The 14,143-nt window shown below is 41.9% G+C and overlaps 1 protein-coding gene across 3 annotated transcripts in view; it reads right to left on the bottom strand.

The window, feature by feature from the left end:
* Positions 1 to 2,323: 2,323 nt before the first annotated feature.
* The window catches only part of frmpd1b (FERM and PDZ domain containing 1b), a 56,466-nt gene continuing 44,646 nt past the window's right edge, over positions 2,324 to 14,143 (bottom strand). For all 3 annotated transcript variants that reach the window (XM_079630027.1, XM_079630028.1, XM_079630026.1), the window contains exons 12-16: positions 13,533 to 13,625; positions 10,354 to 10,536; positions 9,042 to 9,186; positions 6,648 to 7,640; positions 2,324 to 6,033 (exon numbers count right to left, since the gene is read on the bottom strand). In XM_079630027.1, the coding sequence (XP_079486153.1) occupies positions 3,590 to 6,033; positions 6,648 to 7,640; positions 9,042 to 9,186; positions 10,354 to 10,536; positions 13,533 to 13,625 (3,858 nt within the window). In that variant the 3' untranslated portion in view covers positions 2,324 to 3,589. The remainder of the gene's footprint in view (positions 6,034 to 6,647; positions 7,641 to 9,041; positions 9,187 to 10,353; positions 10,537 to 13,532; positions 13,626 to 14,143) is intronic.

Here is a 14,143-nt window from a genome sequence, read left to right on the forward strand (position 1 = left end):
TCATCAGGCGAGAAAATTGTAATCGGTGCATCTCTATAATCTTTCTGATTGGCTGGTATCATCACATAATCTGATGTTAACAGATGTTTTATTTATTTATTTCTACATTTGCCGAAGTGTTGCCGATGGGTTCAATAACACATCCTGCAGAAGGGGGGCCTTGGCCAGAACCTCGTGGTATTTGGGGGGTCTCGTCATGGAAAAGTTTGGGAACCCCTGCGCTAGGGCACCTCCTGCAATGATGCTAGAAAGAAAGGCAAAGCAACTTGCACTGTGTTATGCATCACGTCATGAAATTGAGCTGGTGTCATTAGAAGCACTTGCATTCACATATTTGTATGGAGTATGTTTCTGGCCTTCTTCAAAGATGATTTACACTGATGAGAAAAAATATCTGTTCACCACTTACAAAAAGTGTAAGGAAAACCATTTCCTAAACCTTTTTGTTTAAATTAAACGGAAGGCATAATAAATATATACGCTGCATTTGCATAATGATGCAATCCAAGATTAAATATAAGGCCTAGGTTTGCCAGGGAAGTCCTCTAAAGTGAAAACATTAGTGATTTACAACAAATTGAAAATTATTTTGATATGTATCAAATGTAAGAAAGTATAATATGTGGAAAATTTCGGATACAAATCGTGAGGCTTGCATAGTCAAAAATGGGGGAAGAGTGAGAAATTGTGTGGTTTGGCTATCGGTGGGATTGCTTACGGGTGCTACGCTAACATGGTGACAACGTTGTTGTGTAAACACGCCCCAGTTGTGCTATTACGTCTTTGGACCACACCAATCTCTGTGGTTAACAGTCAGCTGATAAGCCAATATAAAAACTAACATTAAAAGCCAAACCTGACACGCCGACATAGTTACAAAACTCCCAAACGGCCACACTTCTATTGCCATCAACTCTCATTCTACAGTCAGAAAACCTATTGTAGACTGAATGAAATGAAAGTCCTTTGGATAGTCTGGTGAGACGCTACGGCATAAGTGTTTGGGGGTTTTAGTGTTTTGTCCCAGCATCTACTGTTAGGGATTAGTGGAGTCCCAGACAGCAACATAGTGTCGGCCCAGATCCGGTACACATGGATTGCACACAGCCCAGATCCGGCCCACATCTGGTACACATTGATTGCACATGGCCCAGATCCGGACATCTGGTAAACATGGATTCCACACGGGCCAGATCCGGCCAACATCCGGTACACATGGATTCCACACGGGCCAGATCCGGCCAACATCCGGTACACATGGATTGCACACGGCCCAGATCCGGCCAACATCTGGTAAACATGGATTCCACACGGCCCAGATCCGGCCCACATGGATTCCACACAGGCCAGATCCGGCCAACATCTGGTACACATGGATTCCACACGGCCCAGATCCGGCCCACATCCGGTACACATGGATTGCACACGGGCCAGATCCGGCCAACATCCGGTACACATGGATTGCACACGGCCCAGATCCGGCCCACATCCGGTACACATGGATTGCACACGGGCCAGATCCGGCCAACATCTGGTACACATGGATTCCACACGGGCCAGATCCGGCCAACATCTGGTACACATGGATTCCACACGGGCCAGATCCGGCCAACATCCGGTACACATGGATTGCACACGGCCCAGATCCGGCCAACATCTGGTAAACATGGATTCCACACGGGCCAGATCCGGCCAACATCTGGTACACATGGATTCCACACGGCCCAGATCCGGCCCACATCTGGTACACATGGATTGAACACGGCCCAGATCCGGCCCACATCTGGTACACATGGATTCCACACGGGCCAGATCCGGCCAACATCTGGTACACATGGATTGAACACGGCCCAGATCCGGCCCACATCTGGTACACATGGATTGAACACGGCCCAGATCCGGCCCACATCTGGTACACATGGATTCCACACGGCCCAGATCCGGCCCACATCTGGTACACATGGATTGAACACGGCCCAGATCCGGCCCACATCTGGTACACATGGATTGAACACGGCCCAGATCCGGCCCACATCTGGTACACATGGATTGAACACGGCCCAGATCCGGCCCACATCTGGTACACATGGATTCCACACGGCCCAGATCCGGCCCACATCTGGTACACATGGATTGAACACGGCCCAGATCCGGCCCACATCTGGTACACATGGATTCCACACGGCCCAGATTCGGCCCACATCTGGTACACATGTGGTGCTTTTCCACTGCATGGTACGGTACGGCTCGGTACGGCTCACTTATGGCGCATTTCCACTGCATGGTACGGTACGGCTCGGTACGGCTCACTTATGGCGCATTTCCACTGCATGGTACGGTACGGCACGGCTCGCTTTAAATGGTACCACCTCTGTTGAGGTTCCAAGCGTACCGTACCGATACTATATGTGACGTGAAAACACTGCAGATCACTGATTGGTCAGACAGAATCGTCACTTCAGCGTCATTGTATTTGCGATACGAGACACTAAACCCGCTAGATTTAAATAGCCAGACAACAGCCAACGCGGTAGCACCTGTTTTTAGAGTATTTACTTGACAAAAGAAGTAAAAAAAAATCAAACAAGAAATGGCTGAATCGTGGTCAGTGGACGAGGTGCAGACGTTCCTCTCGTTGGTTGCCGAGGAGCGGATCCCGCGAGAGCTGGATGGGGCAATACGGAATGAAAAAGTGTTCCAAGAAGTAGCACAGCTCTTAGCCGCACACGGCTACCACCGGACCTACAAACAGTGTAGGGAAGGAACAAATAAAAAAAACTAAAAAGTGACTACCGAGCCAGTAGAGGTGGCAACTATTAACGATCAGTCCCACCCACTTTGAAGCGGTACTAACTGCAGTGGAAAAGCAACCGAGCCAAAGCGAACCGAACCGTGCCGTACCGAGTCGAGTCGTACCACACAGTGGAAAAGCGAAGCGAGCCGAACCGTTCTGCGCCGAATCGAACCGTACCGAGCCGTACCGAGCCGTACCATGCAGTGGAAAAGCGCCAAAGGATTCCACACGGCCCAGATCCGGCCCACATCTGGGACACATGGATTCCACACGGGCCAGATGTGGGCCGACACTATGTTGCTTTCTGGAATGTCTGTTCACTTTGTTCCTTCAATCTGTAAAGAGCAGCACAACTAAACTAAACGTGAAAACGAGTGAAGCTTCATAACACTGTTTATCTCAGTTAGAGCAAGAGGTAGGGATTCACATACACCCAAAACAAACAAAATGCAGGTATGGCAAGTTAGAAACCACGGTGCACATATACTGTATGTAAAAAATAAATACATACTACAGACTGTACATACATCAGGAATTAAAGAACTGTTAGAAAATAGCTATGTCCGAATGCATAATTCCAGTACGTTTATAGGGAGACTTGGCAAGACAAACAGGTTAACATGTAACAGTTCTCACTTGTTAGTTCGCTAACTGTGTGTGTGTTCACGGCACTTACTATTATTCTTGTGTGCCAGCACACAATCAGTTTTGAGACACCAGAAAGGCATCGCTACTTTAAGTACAATTCTATGCTCGCACTCTACGATCCCTTAAGAGGGTCCCGGAAGGTACAGTTTAAAAGTTCAGAGGTACATTTCCATTGTCTATGTCTGGTGTCCGTGTTCGAAACAGTTGTGTGAGCGAAAAGACTGTTGAGATGAGAACCGTACACTGCTTGGCCAAGAGTCTGACACCCTCGCCCTCTCTTGCCGTTTCTACAGCACCTACAAACTCCTTATACAGGTCCACGATCTCCTCAAGCTTCCCAAGGGCCTCGTCTGCATCAATATCCCCATGACTCCCTCCGCAGTCCGAACAGGGAACTCGCAGGCAGGTTGAGGCAAGTTGCACTAGAGCTCCAAAGCTGTTTCCAAGTGACAGAAGAGCATCGTCAGGTGCCCATCCTACCCGTGTGGCTTTCTGGCATCCCGATGCCAACCTTCGTGCCTCCGCCTGGACCAGGCATCTCTCGGTCTCTGAAAGCGAATGCCTATTCACGTTGTCGTTTTTGCATTCCCCCTTGTGGGTTAGAGGGTGTACAGCAGAAGGTCCTTTATTCAACACCAAAAGAAGTTCATTAATGTCTCGCTGCAAACAGGCATAGCCGTCTTTAAGCCCTGCACCTTTCTGACCGGTAACATAATGCCGGCCTTGCAGAAAGCTAAGCGGATTATCTATTGGTCTGTGGTCTAGAGACAGAGAATCCAGAGGTCTGGATGGGATCAGGAGTGGACTGAGTTCTGAGGATGTGGATAGGGGACGAGGGGAATCTCTGAGAAGGGATAGGACATTTGGAGAGGGACCAGAGAGGGTTGCAGGGGAGGCACCTGGGGTGGGTTGAAGCGGTTTACTGATCTGGTTTCGACGGGAGAATTCGTAGATGGTCAGATCATCGTCAAAGCCGCAGTTGTCCTCTGTGTCTCCGCTGAAACAGTTGGCGTAGACTGTATGGCAGCCACATGCGTCACGGCTTGCGGAGGACAAAGGGGAAGCGTTGTCAAGTCTAATCTCTGAAGGGTTGCCTTTGTGTGACTGAGGTTGTTCGGACTTGCAGGTCCCAAAATGCCGGTCAAACTCTGTGGCTTCAGTGGACAATTTCTGCCTCAGGTCAGGATGGCTTGACGACATCGGAGGTTTCCCATTGGTGTCCTTCACGGGAGTTGTGGACACTTCCTCTGGTCCGTCTTTGAGCTTCACAATGACTACTTCAGCATCTTTCTCTTTCCAGTCAATCAAAGATGGCACTGAAGTGGCCTTGGGGGACACCTTTAATTTGTGATTCACACCTGTCCCATTGGTTGCTTTATTACCTGTTGATGAAATAGTGTTGCTGAGTGCTACTGTCCCCAAGATCTCTTGGGAACGGGTGAGGTACCAGGGCATATCTTGAATTTTTCCACGCAAGGCTGTGGCAGACAGACGTCCGGACGAGCCTGTTCTGCTGGGGAAACTAGTCCCGGTTTGAGCTGGATCTTCAGGAACAATATTTACAGACTGGACTGAGGGAGAAGGTAAGGGAGATGGAGATGGGGTAGGAGTGGTTGAAGCACTTGTCGGTTTGACTGTAGAGCTTTTAGTCTTTAGTTCAGTTCTTAGGTTCTCATGACTAAGAGAAACACCCTTACTCAGTGTAGAGGGTGAGGAGGTACTGGTACCATTTCTCTGAGACCAGGGGTGTAGAGAAAGACCATTGGGGGGAACTTTTGCCTTTTCCTCAGGTTTTTGTAACTGGGCATCAACTGCCTTTGAGGGTGTCTGTAAAACCATGAATGACGGTTTGGGAGGAATTGGGGGCTTTGTGTTCATCTGGAGGACTTTATTTTCTGTTTTTATAGTTTCAAGGGAGTCTGATGATCGTTGTTGTAGAGGACCCTTTTTGTCTGCTGTTATTTCTCCAAATTCAGTTGTTCCTTTGGCATTTGTTGGCTCTTTCTGACTTGGCTTAATGTCTTGACTATCAAGTCCTTCAAGATCCACAATATTTGGAGTAGTCTTCTTTTCTGGACAGGCCGGGATATGGTCAGATATTCCATTTTGAGGTCTGGGTCCATTTTGAAGAGTCTCCAGGTCTACTAAGTTCTGCTGGGGAAGGGTAGATTGGCGTACAGCAGTAATTAGTGAGGAAGACATTGGTGGCCCAGGCCCCGTGACTGGTTTAAACTCCATGGTTTCTGGCTCCATCTCTAGAAGGTGAGCATTTCGGCCAGGGATGTCCCCATTGCAGTGTTGGGCTTTCTGACCCGTGGAGTGGTTAGCAGAGAAAGGTTTAGGCTCCACAGGTGTAGGTTTAGGGGGCATAATCATTGAGGTCTGATGGACCTCCAATTCAGGGTTTTTAGACTCAGGGATCAGAGGGGTGAAATGGTTGGCAAGCGAAGGTTTTTCTTTGAGGTCCTCTACTGCGGCACTGTCCTCCTCCTCGCTATCTCTGGATTCAGGAGCTTTTGTCTTGTCCACAATACCCTTGATGTCATAAACGCTAAGAGAAGGATGCATGTTCTCAGAATCTGAGCTTTTCCCTGCAAAAGAATAAGAGGTATGAGAGACGTTTGATGAAAAAACATCAATTAAAATGTAGATATTTAACATTTTAAAGGAATATTGCAGGTTCAACACATGTTAAGTATTCGTGACAATATTGATTACCTCCAAAAACATAATTTTGACTCATTACTCAGCAAAAATTGAAGTAATGTGCTTAGAAGATGAACATAATGTTCTAAAAGTATAGCCATAAGATTTAATCATTATACATGTTCGGAATAATATCTTACTAACCTCTGTGTAAATTCATATCCAATATTTATTATGGACATAAACCATCTAAAGGCAGTAAACGCTGCTACTTTGACATGCAATATACAAGAAATATTACTTATGCAAAATTTATTATTTAGACAAATTTACAGATGAAATAATAGATTGTGAATAATTGAAGTGCCTTTGCAAAAATACTAAGCTTTATATTTCTGCTTTTGATTTAAACCCTCCAAGTGTATGGCCATGTTTAATTTCAAGTGCTTTAGCATAACAGTAATTTTAGCTTGTTTTTTTGTGAGGGACGAGTCAAACCGGCTTTCTCTAGTACGTTCATCTGTTGTTGGTTTCTGGTAAAAATAGATGGTTCACTGACCTGTGAGGCCTTGCTCTGTGATGGGAGGGGTAAATCGATCTTGGGCATCATAAAATTCATCCTCAGATGAATAACTGTCTCTAGAGCCCTTTGATTTTTCGGGGACATCTGAGGGCACAGTTCTCTTCAGCATAGATTGTGCTATTATTTTTGAAGATGCTCCCTGTGGTTTAGCTTCATTTGCCTGGTTCTTTGGGAAGCTGTTTCCCTCTTGTCGACACGCTGGATTGTTGTGAATCCTGGTGAAGAGAGCCTGAAAGTTCACTCCTGCTAACTTAGCATTTATGCTGTTAGCGGTACAGGAGGCTAACACTGCCTCAAATTCTGCTGACATGGTGGAAATGTGACCGTCATCATCATCGTCATCCTCGCTCAATGCGTCGTCGCTGGCCGCGGGCGGACTTGGCAAGCTGTCTGACATTTGGGAGAGTTCAGAGAAGCACAGACCTGAGTGATTATCGTAGGTCAGGTCACAAGGCCGTCCGGGTTTGTTTGAACTGCCCCTTTCATGCACACGCTCTGACACATCTAAGAGGTACGGGTGATGGACATCCAGACTCGAGGCTCCAGAAACAAGACCGGAACTGGGCTTTTCTTCCAGAGAGGCATCCATATGGCCAAGCCCACCAATGGCTGCCTTGATACTCTCCTCTAGTGCATTCAGCGAGTTACTGGACAAACTGGAAAAGCTGCTGTTGACCCGAGGGTCGCTGTACCATCCAGTCTCCAAAAGGGCGTCCATTCTCACGGTGTAATCCTCATCTCCAACAGACTTGTTGCTCGCCTCGTCTCCTTCATCCTCTAAAAAGGGATGTGTTACAATCACTCGGACTCTTTCTGCCTCGGCTTCACTTTTCCCCTCGGCTTCCTCTCCTTCCTCCGTTCCATCATTCGTGTGAGTGGATATGGTGTCTTCAGTGTCCAGCAGTCCCTCCATGGCATAGTCGTCCTCCGAACTGTCTTCTGAACCGCTCCCACATCGAGAAACATACCCTAAACCAACACATTAAACAATTTATATAGTAATTAGTATGATATCATGTACAAGTGAATCTGTTTTATAACCAATTTAATGAATATAAAAAATACAACTGATTGGAAGAATCTTGCAAAAAAACTTATTGGTTACACTGTGTATGTCAAGATTCATGGTAGTACTAACATATAACCATGGTAGTACTATGGTATACATAGAAGCTAGGGATGCACGATATATCGGCCACCATATCGGTATATGTTAATATATGTAAATGTTATATATGTAAAACATGCAGCGAGCATTTTGTCTCTTGCTTGGTTTCTATTTTTACGCTGTTACGCATAGCAAATTGTGGACAATCAAGCCATCCTGTTCAGTGTTGTTTTAGTATAGTTTATATTAGGGATGACTCAATACCACTTTTTTATATTCAATACGGATATCGCAATCTTGGGTCTCTGCCGATTTTTATCTTGATCAATTTAGAATTTCTATAGAATAACTAAACATTTATATATATCTACATCTAAAATCACCAATAAACCCCAGCAAAATACAGTCGTTTTAACCCTCTGGGGACCAAGGTGTTTTTGGGGTCACATTTGTGCTTTTTTCAGTTGCTTATAAACATATTAATGGCAAAGGTGTAATTACACTCTATTTATCACAAACAGGGCTACCATAATATGTGAGCAACATGCATGTACATGTTTGTATTTTTGAGAGAATAATGTTTATGCATGGTTATTCAAAAAACAAAAAATGTAAGTGTCTGAAATAACGCCACAAAACACATAGTAAATATGTGTTCACAATACAAAAACCCAGGTTAGTATAATGCATTTCAAAGGGAACACTGCAACATCTTGGAGCAATTTAAAGTCCCATTGTGGTGAAAATCCAGCTTTTAATGTTGTTTATGTGTCTATGTGGTGTTTTTAATACGCTTAAATCATGTGTAAGTTCATAAGTCGACAGCATTGCTGAGTATTTTCTGCTTAAAACTGCAGTGAACCAAAGACAGTCTCAAAAACACGGTTTGAAATCGCTGGTGTTTCTGACGTCACACACTACCTTGTAACCAATCAGATCAACGTGTGATCATCAACCAGTGGATCTCTGAGTGAGTGAGTGGAGGCGGGGCTCATTTGCATATTCATAGAACTGTGCATACTAAATTAGACAAGGGTGTTGAGTTACATTCAAGATATTTTAAGGCATGAATAAAACATTTTCAAGGATTTTTTTTTTAAATATGTAATTTTGGAGATCAAAGATGAGTTTTAAGGGATAAAATTGACTACTTTAATGGCTTCAGAAAACTTTTCTGAATTACACTGGTCCCGACAGTGCAAGAGAGAAAAAAAGAGGTAATGTTATATAATTTAATGACACATCCTTCCCAAATCTCCTACCTTCTTCCGCCGGAATGCGTCGCATTTTAGGTCTGGGTCCCCAGCGAAAAACATTGATGTTCGGGTCCACCAGGAGCTTGCAGTATCCGGCCAGGAGACAGGACAGGTCTTTCGCTGCTACGGACTCCATTAACAGGGCTATAGGCTGGAAGTTGCAGGAGAAAGAGATGGTATGACAGTTTATATAGAACGGGAGAGATAAAAACATATTTCTGTCCCTGGGTTTTTATCCACACCTGTATGTTTTGAAGGCCCAGTTTCAGCATTTTAAAGGGATAGTTCATTCAAAAAATCCATGATAAAAGTGCATCTATCCATCATAAAAGTGCATCTATTCATCATAAAAGTGCATCTATCCATCATAAAAGTGCATCTATCCATCATAAAAGTGCATCTGTCCATCATCCATCATAAAAGTGCATCTGTCCATCATAAAAGTGCATCTGTCCATCATAAAAGTGCATCTGTCCATCATAAAAATGCATCTATCCATCATAAAAGTGCATCTGTCCCTCATAAAAGTGCATCTGTCCATCATAAAAATGCATCTATCCATCATAAAAGTGCATCTGTCCATCATAAAAGTGCATCTGTCCATCATAAAAGTGCATCTGTCCATCATAAAAGTGCATCTGTCCATCATAAAAGTGCATCTGTCCATCATAAAAGTGCATCTATCCATCATAAAAGTGCATCTGTCCATCATAAAAGTGCATCTATCCATCATAAAAGTGCATCTGTCCATCATAAAAGTGCATCTATTCATCATAAAAGTGCATCTATCCATCATAAAAGTGCATCTGTCCATCATAAAAGTGCATCTGTCCATCATAAAAGTGCATCTATCCATCATAAAAGTGCATCTGTCCATCATAAAAGTGCATCTATCCATCATAAAAGTGCATCTGTCCATCATAAAAGTGCATCTATTCATCATAAAAGTGCATCTATCCATCATAAAAGTGCATCTGTCCATCATAAAAGTGCATCTGTCCATCATAAAAGTGCATCCGTCCATCATAAAAGTGCATCTGTCCATCATAAAAGTGCATCTGTCCATCATAAAAGTGCATATATCCATCATAAAAGTGCATCTGTCCATCATAAAAGTGCATCTGTCCATCATAAAAATGCATCTATCCATCATAAAAATGCATCTATCCATCATAAAAGTGCATCTATCCATCATAAAAGTGCATCTATCCATCATAAAAGTGCATCTATCTGAGTAAAGCATGGGCTAATTTTCATTTTTGGATGAACTATCCCTTTAACTTTGTTAATTTGAATCTATTGGCAGTCGTGTACACACCTGGATGTCCTGCAGGTAAATCTTCACCATGCTGACCCTGTCGGACTCTGAGAGCACTTCTATTCGGGTGATGTAGTGGAAGTCAATGATGGTGGAGATCATGTTGAGCTGGTGGTTCAGGATTTGGCTGATCCCGTATCTCGCTCCCACCAGCAAACTCACCAACGACTCCCTGTCCTGAAGCTGCAAGACACACATGTACTCCAGTCTGACCAAACACGTTCATCAATATATACAGGATATAGATAACCTTAACCAGATCATGTTATTCCCTTTTACAAAGATGTGTTTTCAGGCTCGACTAGAACAGGTTTTCCTGCTTGAATGTTGATTATTTTCCTCATATTCTCCATTGTTGCGGCTCCTCTCTTCCCAGTCTGTCAGTAACGCTCTGTTTACTTCCTGTCTCTATGAAGCCCCTCCTTCTGAAAAGCACACTGTGCTCTGATTGGTCGGCTGGAGCAGTGTGTTGTGATTGGTCGAGCGCTTCGAGTGTGTTTGGGAAATGTCCCGCCCCTTCCCATAACCGCCAGTTTAACACACTACTAACTAACTCAACCAGGCCCCGCCCCTTTATTCTGCGCATTAATTATTATAATGAGGAATATTGTGACGTGTTCGTTCCCGGAAGAAACTCGAGACTACAATGGAGGCGTTTCAGGAGTTCAGAAACACTGACACTGATATAGAGAAGAACTGCAACATTACACACTGAAGACAGACGGAGATGTGGAGAAAAGGTCTGCGGTCTGTAGTCGGATTCATGAACGAACTAATCTTACGAGCAAAGTCTTTTTAATAAATCACTCTCCGGTCATTTCAAGGTTTATTTTTATAACATTGCGAAAGATGCGGCTATTTTATCCAAATCTCCTGCTGCCTAGAACAGCTTATATAACATGATAGAAATTAATATCCTTGACAATGGAAGGATGCTTGACAAGATTTTATCCAGCGTAACATTATCTTTCAAAAAAAAAAAAAAAAAAAGAGAGGAAATTTGCTTGGAAAAATGCAATAAGGTTCTTCATAATTGCCAGTGAAATATATGCAAACCATTGGCTGACCATTTTCACATCTTTTGGGACTGTGACGTTATTCATGTTTTTATTGGCAGGATCTGAATAGAGGAATAATGCAATAATGCGGTGTAATCTTGAGCGTAACTTTAAAACAATGTGGCATTTCTCCTTCACAAATAACAAAGAAGGACATTACCTTTTTATTATATTACCGGCAACGAGTAAGAAGGACATTACAAGGAAACGCTCAAGGAAGATCCCACATCTATATATGAAGGACAAGAACTTGTGAATGATGTGTACAATATAGAAACTCTGACCTAGACAACATACTGACCGAAACTAAACGAGCCTTTAGTTAAGAGAGTTTCTGGGAAGAAAGCGTTTAGGTTCGAGGCTCCTGGAGACTGCAGACCGTTAAATGTACGATCTTTGAGTTTATTTTATGTTTAAAAATGGTTTGTTTCGTTGTTTTGAAACTTGTTGTAATTGCTTTAGATGATACAGTATATATATGATTATATTTATTAATGCTAGGCAAAAATATAGATATTTTTATAGCGGTGTGTTTGTTGTTTTGTGTTATGTTATTTAACTTTTGTGTATTTGAAAACGAGATGATGCATCTCAAGGGGTTTATCCTAAAGAATAAAATGTGTTACAACTAATAGAATTTCATCATATTGGGTGAAGTGGTCACCAACCCAGTCGAGCTTGAAAAATATAATAATACCATGAAACCGGTATCATTTTGATAAATACCCTGATATGGACTTTTGTATATACCGCCCAGCACTATTATAAGTACAAATAAAAACACACAGGTGAAATTCAAAAATGAGAATATGGTGCAAAAGTTCATTTATTTCAGTAATTCAACTTAAAAGGTGAAACATATATTATATAGACTCATTACATGCAAAGTGAGATATTTCAAGCCTTTATTTGTTATAATTTTGATAATTTTTGATAATAATTTTGCGTACAGCTTATGAAAACCTTTTTACAATATTCTCATTTTGAATTCGGTGTTTTCATAAGCTGTAAGGCATAATCATCAAAATAATAACAAATAAAGGCTTGAAATATCTCACTTTGCATGTAATGAGTCTATATAATATATTAGTTTCACCTTTTAAGTTGAATTACTGAAATAAATGAACTTTTGCACCATAATCACATTTTTCCAGTTTCACCTGTTTTTTTTTCTTTCTGTCTGTCTTTCTTTCTTTCTTTCTTTCTTTCTTTCTTTCTTTTTATTTTTTCTTTCTTTCTTTCTTTCTTTTTATTCTTTTTTTCTTTCTTTCTTTCTTTCTTTTTATTCTTTCTTTCTTTCTTTCTTTTTATTCTTTCTTTCTTTCTGTCTTTCTTTCTTTCTTTCTTCTTATTCTTTCTTTTTATTCTTTCTTTCTTTCTGTCTTTCTTTCTTTCTTTCTTTCTTTCTTTCTTTCTTCTTATTCTTTCTTTCTGTCTTTCTTTCTTTCTTTCTTCTTATTCTTTCTTTCTTTCTTTTTATTTTTTCTTTCTTTCTGTCTTTCTTTCTTTCTTTTTATTCTTTCTTTCTTTCTTTCTTTCTTTCTTTTTATTCTTTCTTTCTTTCTTTCTTTTTATTCTTTCTTTATTTCTGTCTTTCTTTCTTTCTTTCTTCTTATTCTTTCTTTCTTTCTTTCTTTTTATTCTTTCTTTCTTTCTTTCTTTCTTTTTTTCTTTCTTTCTTTCTTTTTATTCTTTCTTTCTGTCTTTCTTTCTTTCTTTCTTTCTTTCTTTCTTTTTATTCTTTCTTTCTTTCTGTCTTTCTTTCTTTCTTTCTTTCTTTTTATTCTTTCTTTCTTTCTTTCTTTCTTTTTTTCTTTTTATTCTTTCTTTCTTTTTATTCTTTTTTTCTTTCTTTCTTTCTTTCTTTCTTTTTATTCTTTCTTTCTTTTTATTCTTTCTTTCTTTCTTTCTTTCTTTTTATTCTTTCTTTCTTTCTTTCTTTCTTTCTTTCTTTCTTTCTTTTTATTCTTTCTTTCTTTCTTTCTTTTTATTCTTTCTTTCTTTCTTTCTTTCTTTCTTTCTTTCTTTCTTTCTTTTTATTCTTTCTTTCTTTCTTTCTTTCTAACACATCTGTGCCCTGCAGATCTCGCTGTTATTCCCGCTGAATGCGCGGACTCTCACCAGCATGGTGGCGTTGTAGCTCCTCCCACTGTACGACATCAGCTCCGCCATCTGGGTCAGATACGCCAAGCGGGCCTGAGACGCAGAGATCACCTGAGCGAGAGAGAGAGAGAGAGAGAGAGTGTGTGTTGCAGCGTAGTGTGTGTACAGTATGAGGCAATCGGCTTAGAAAATATGCCGTGACATGATAGGAATGTGCAGGATATAACCTACAGGAGCCTACCGGATCATCTTCTTAAACACTACGAAATATATACACTGCCGCTCAAAAGTTTGGGATCGGTAAGTATTTTTAAAAGAAGTCTCTTAAATATTTATATACATATATATAATAATAATAATTTGTTACATTTATATAGCGCTTCACATATGGAAGGGGGGAATCTCCTCAAACACCAGCAGTGTGCAGCTCCACCTGATGATGCGACGGCAGCCATATTGCGCCAGAACACCGACACACACACCAGCTTACTGGTGGAGAGGAGACCGTGATGGAGCCAATCAGTGTATGGGGATGAGGAGGAGGCCATGATGGACAGAGGCCACTGGGCAAGTTTGGCCAGGACACCGGGGTTACACCCCTACTCTTTTTCGAAGGACATCCTGGGATT

The sequence above is a fragment of the Phoxinus phoxinus genome (assembly GCF_949152265.1).
Source record: "Phoxinus phoxinus genome assembly, chromosome: 12".
In the NCBI taxonomy this organism is placed as follows: Eukaryota; Metazoa; Chordata; class Actinopteri; order Cypriniformes; family Leuciscidae; genus Phoxinus; species Phoxinus phoxinus.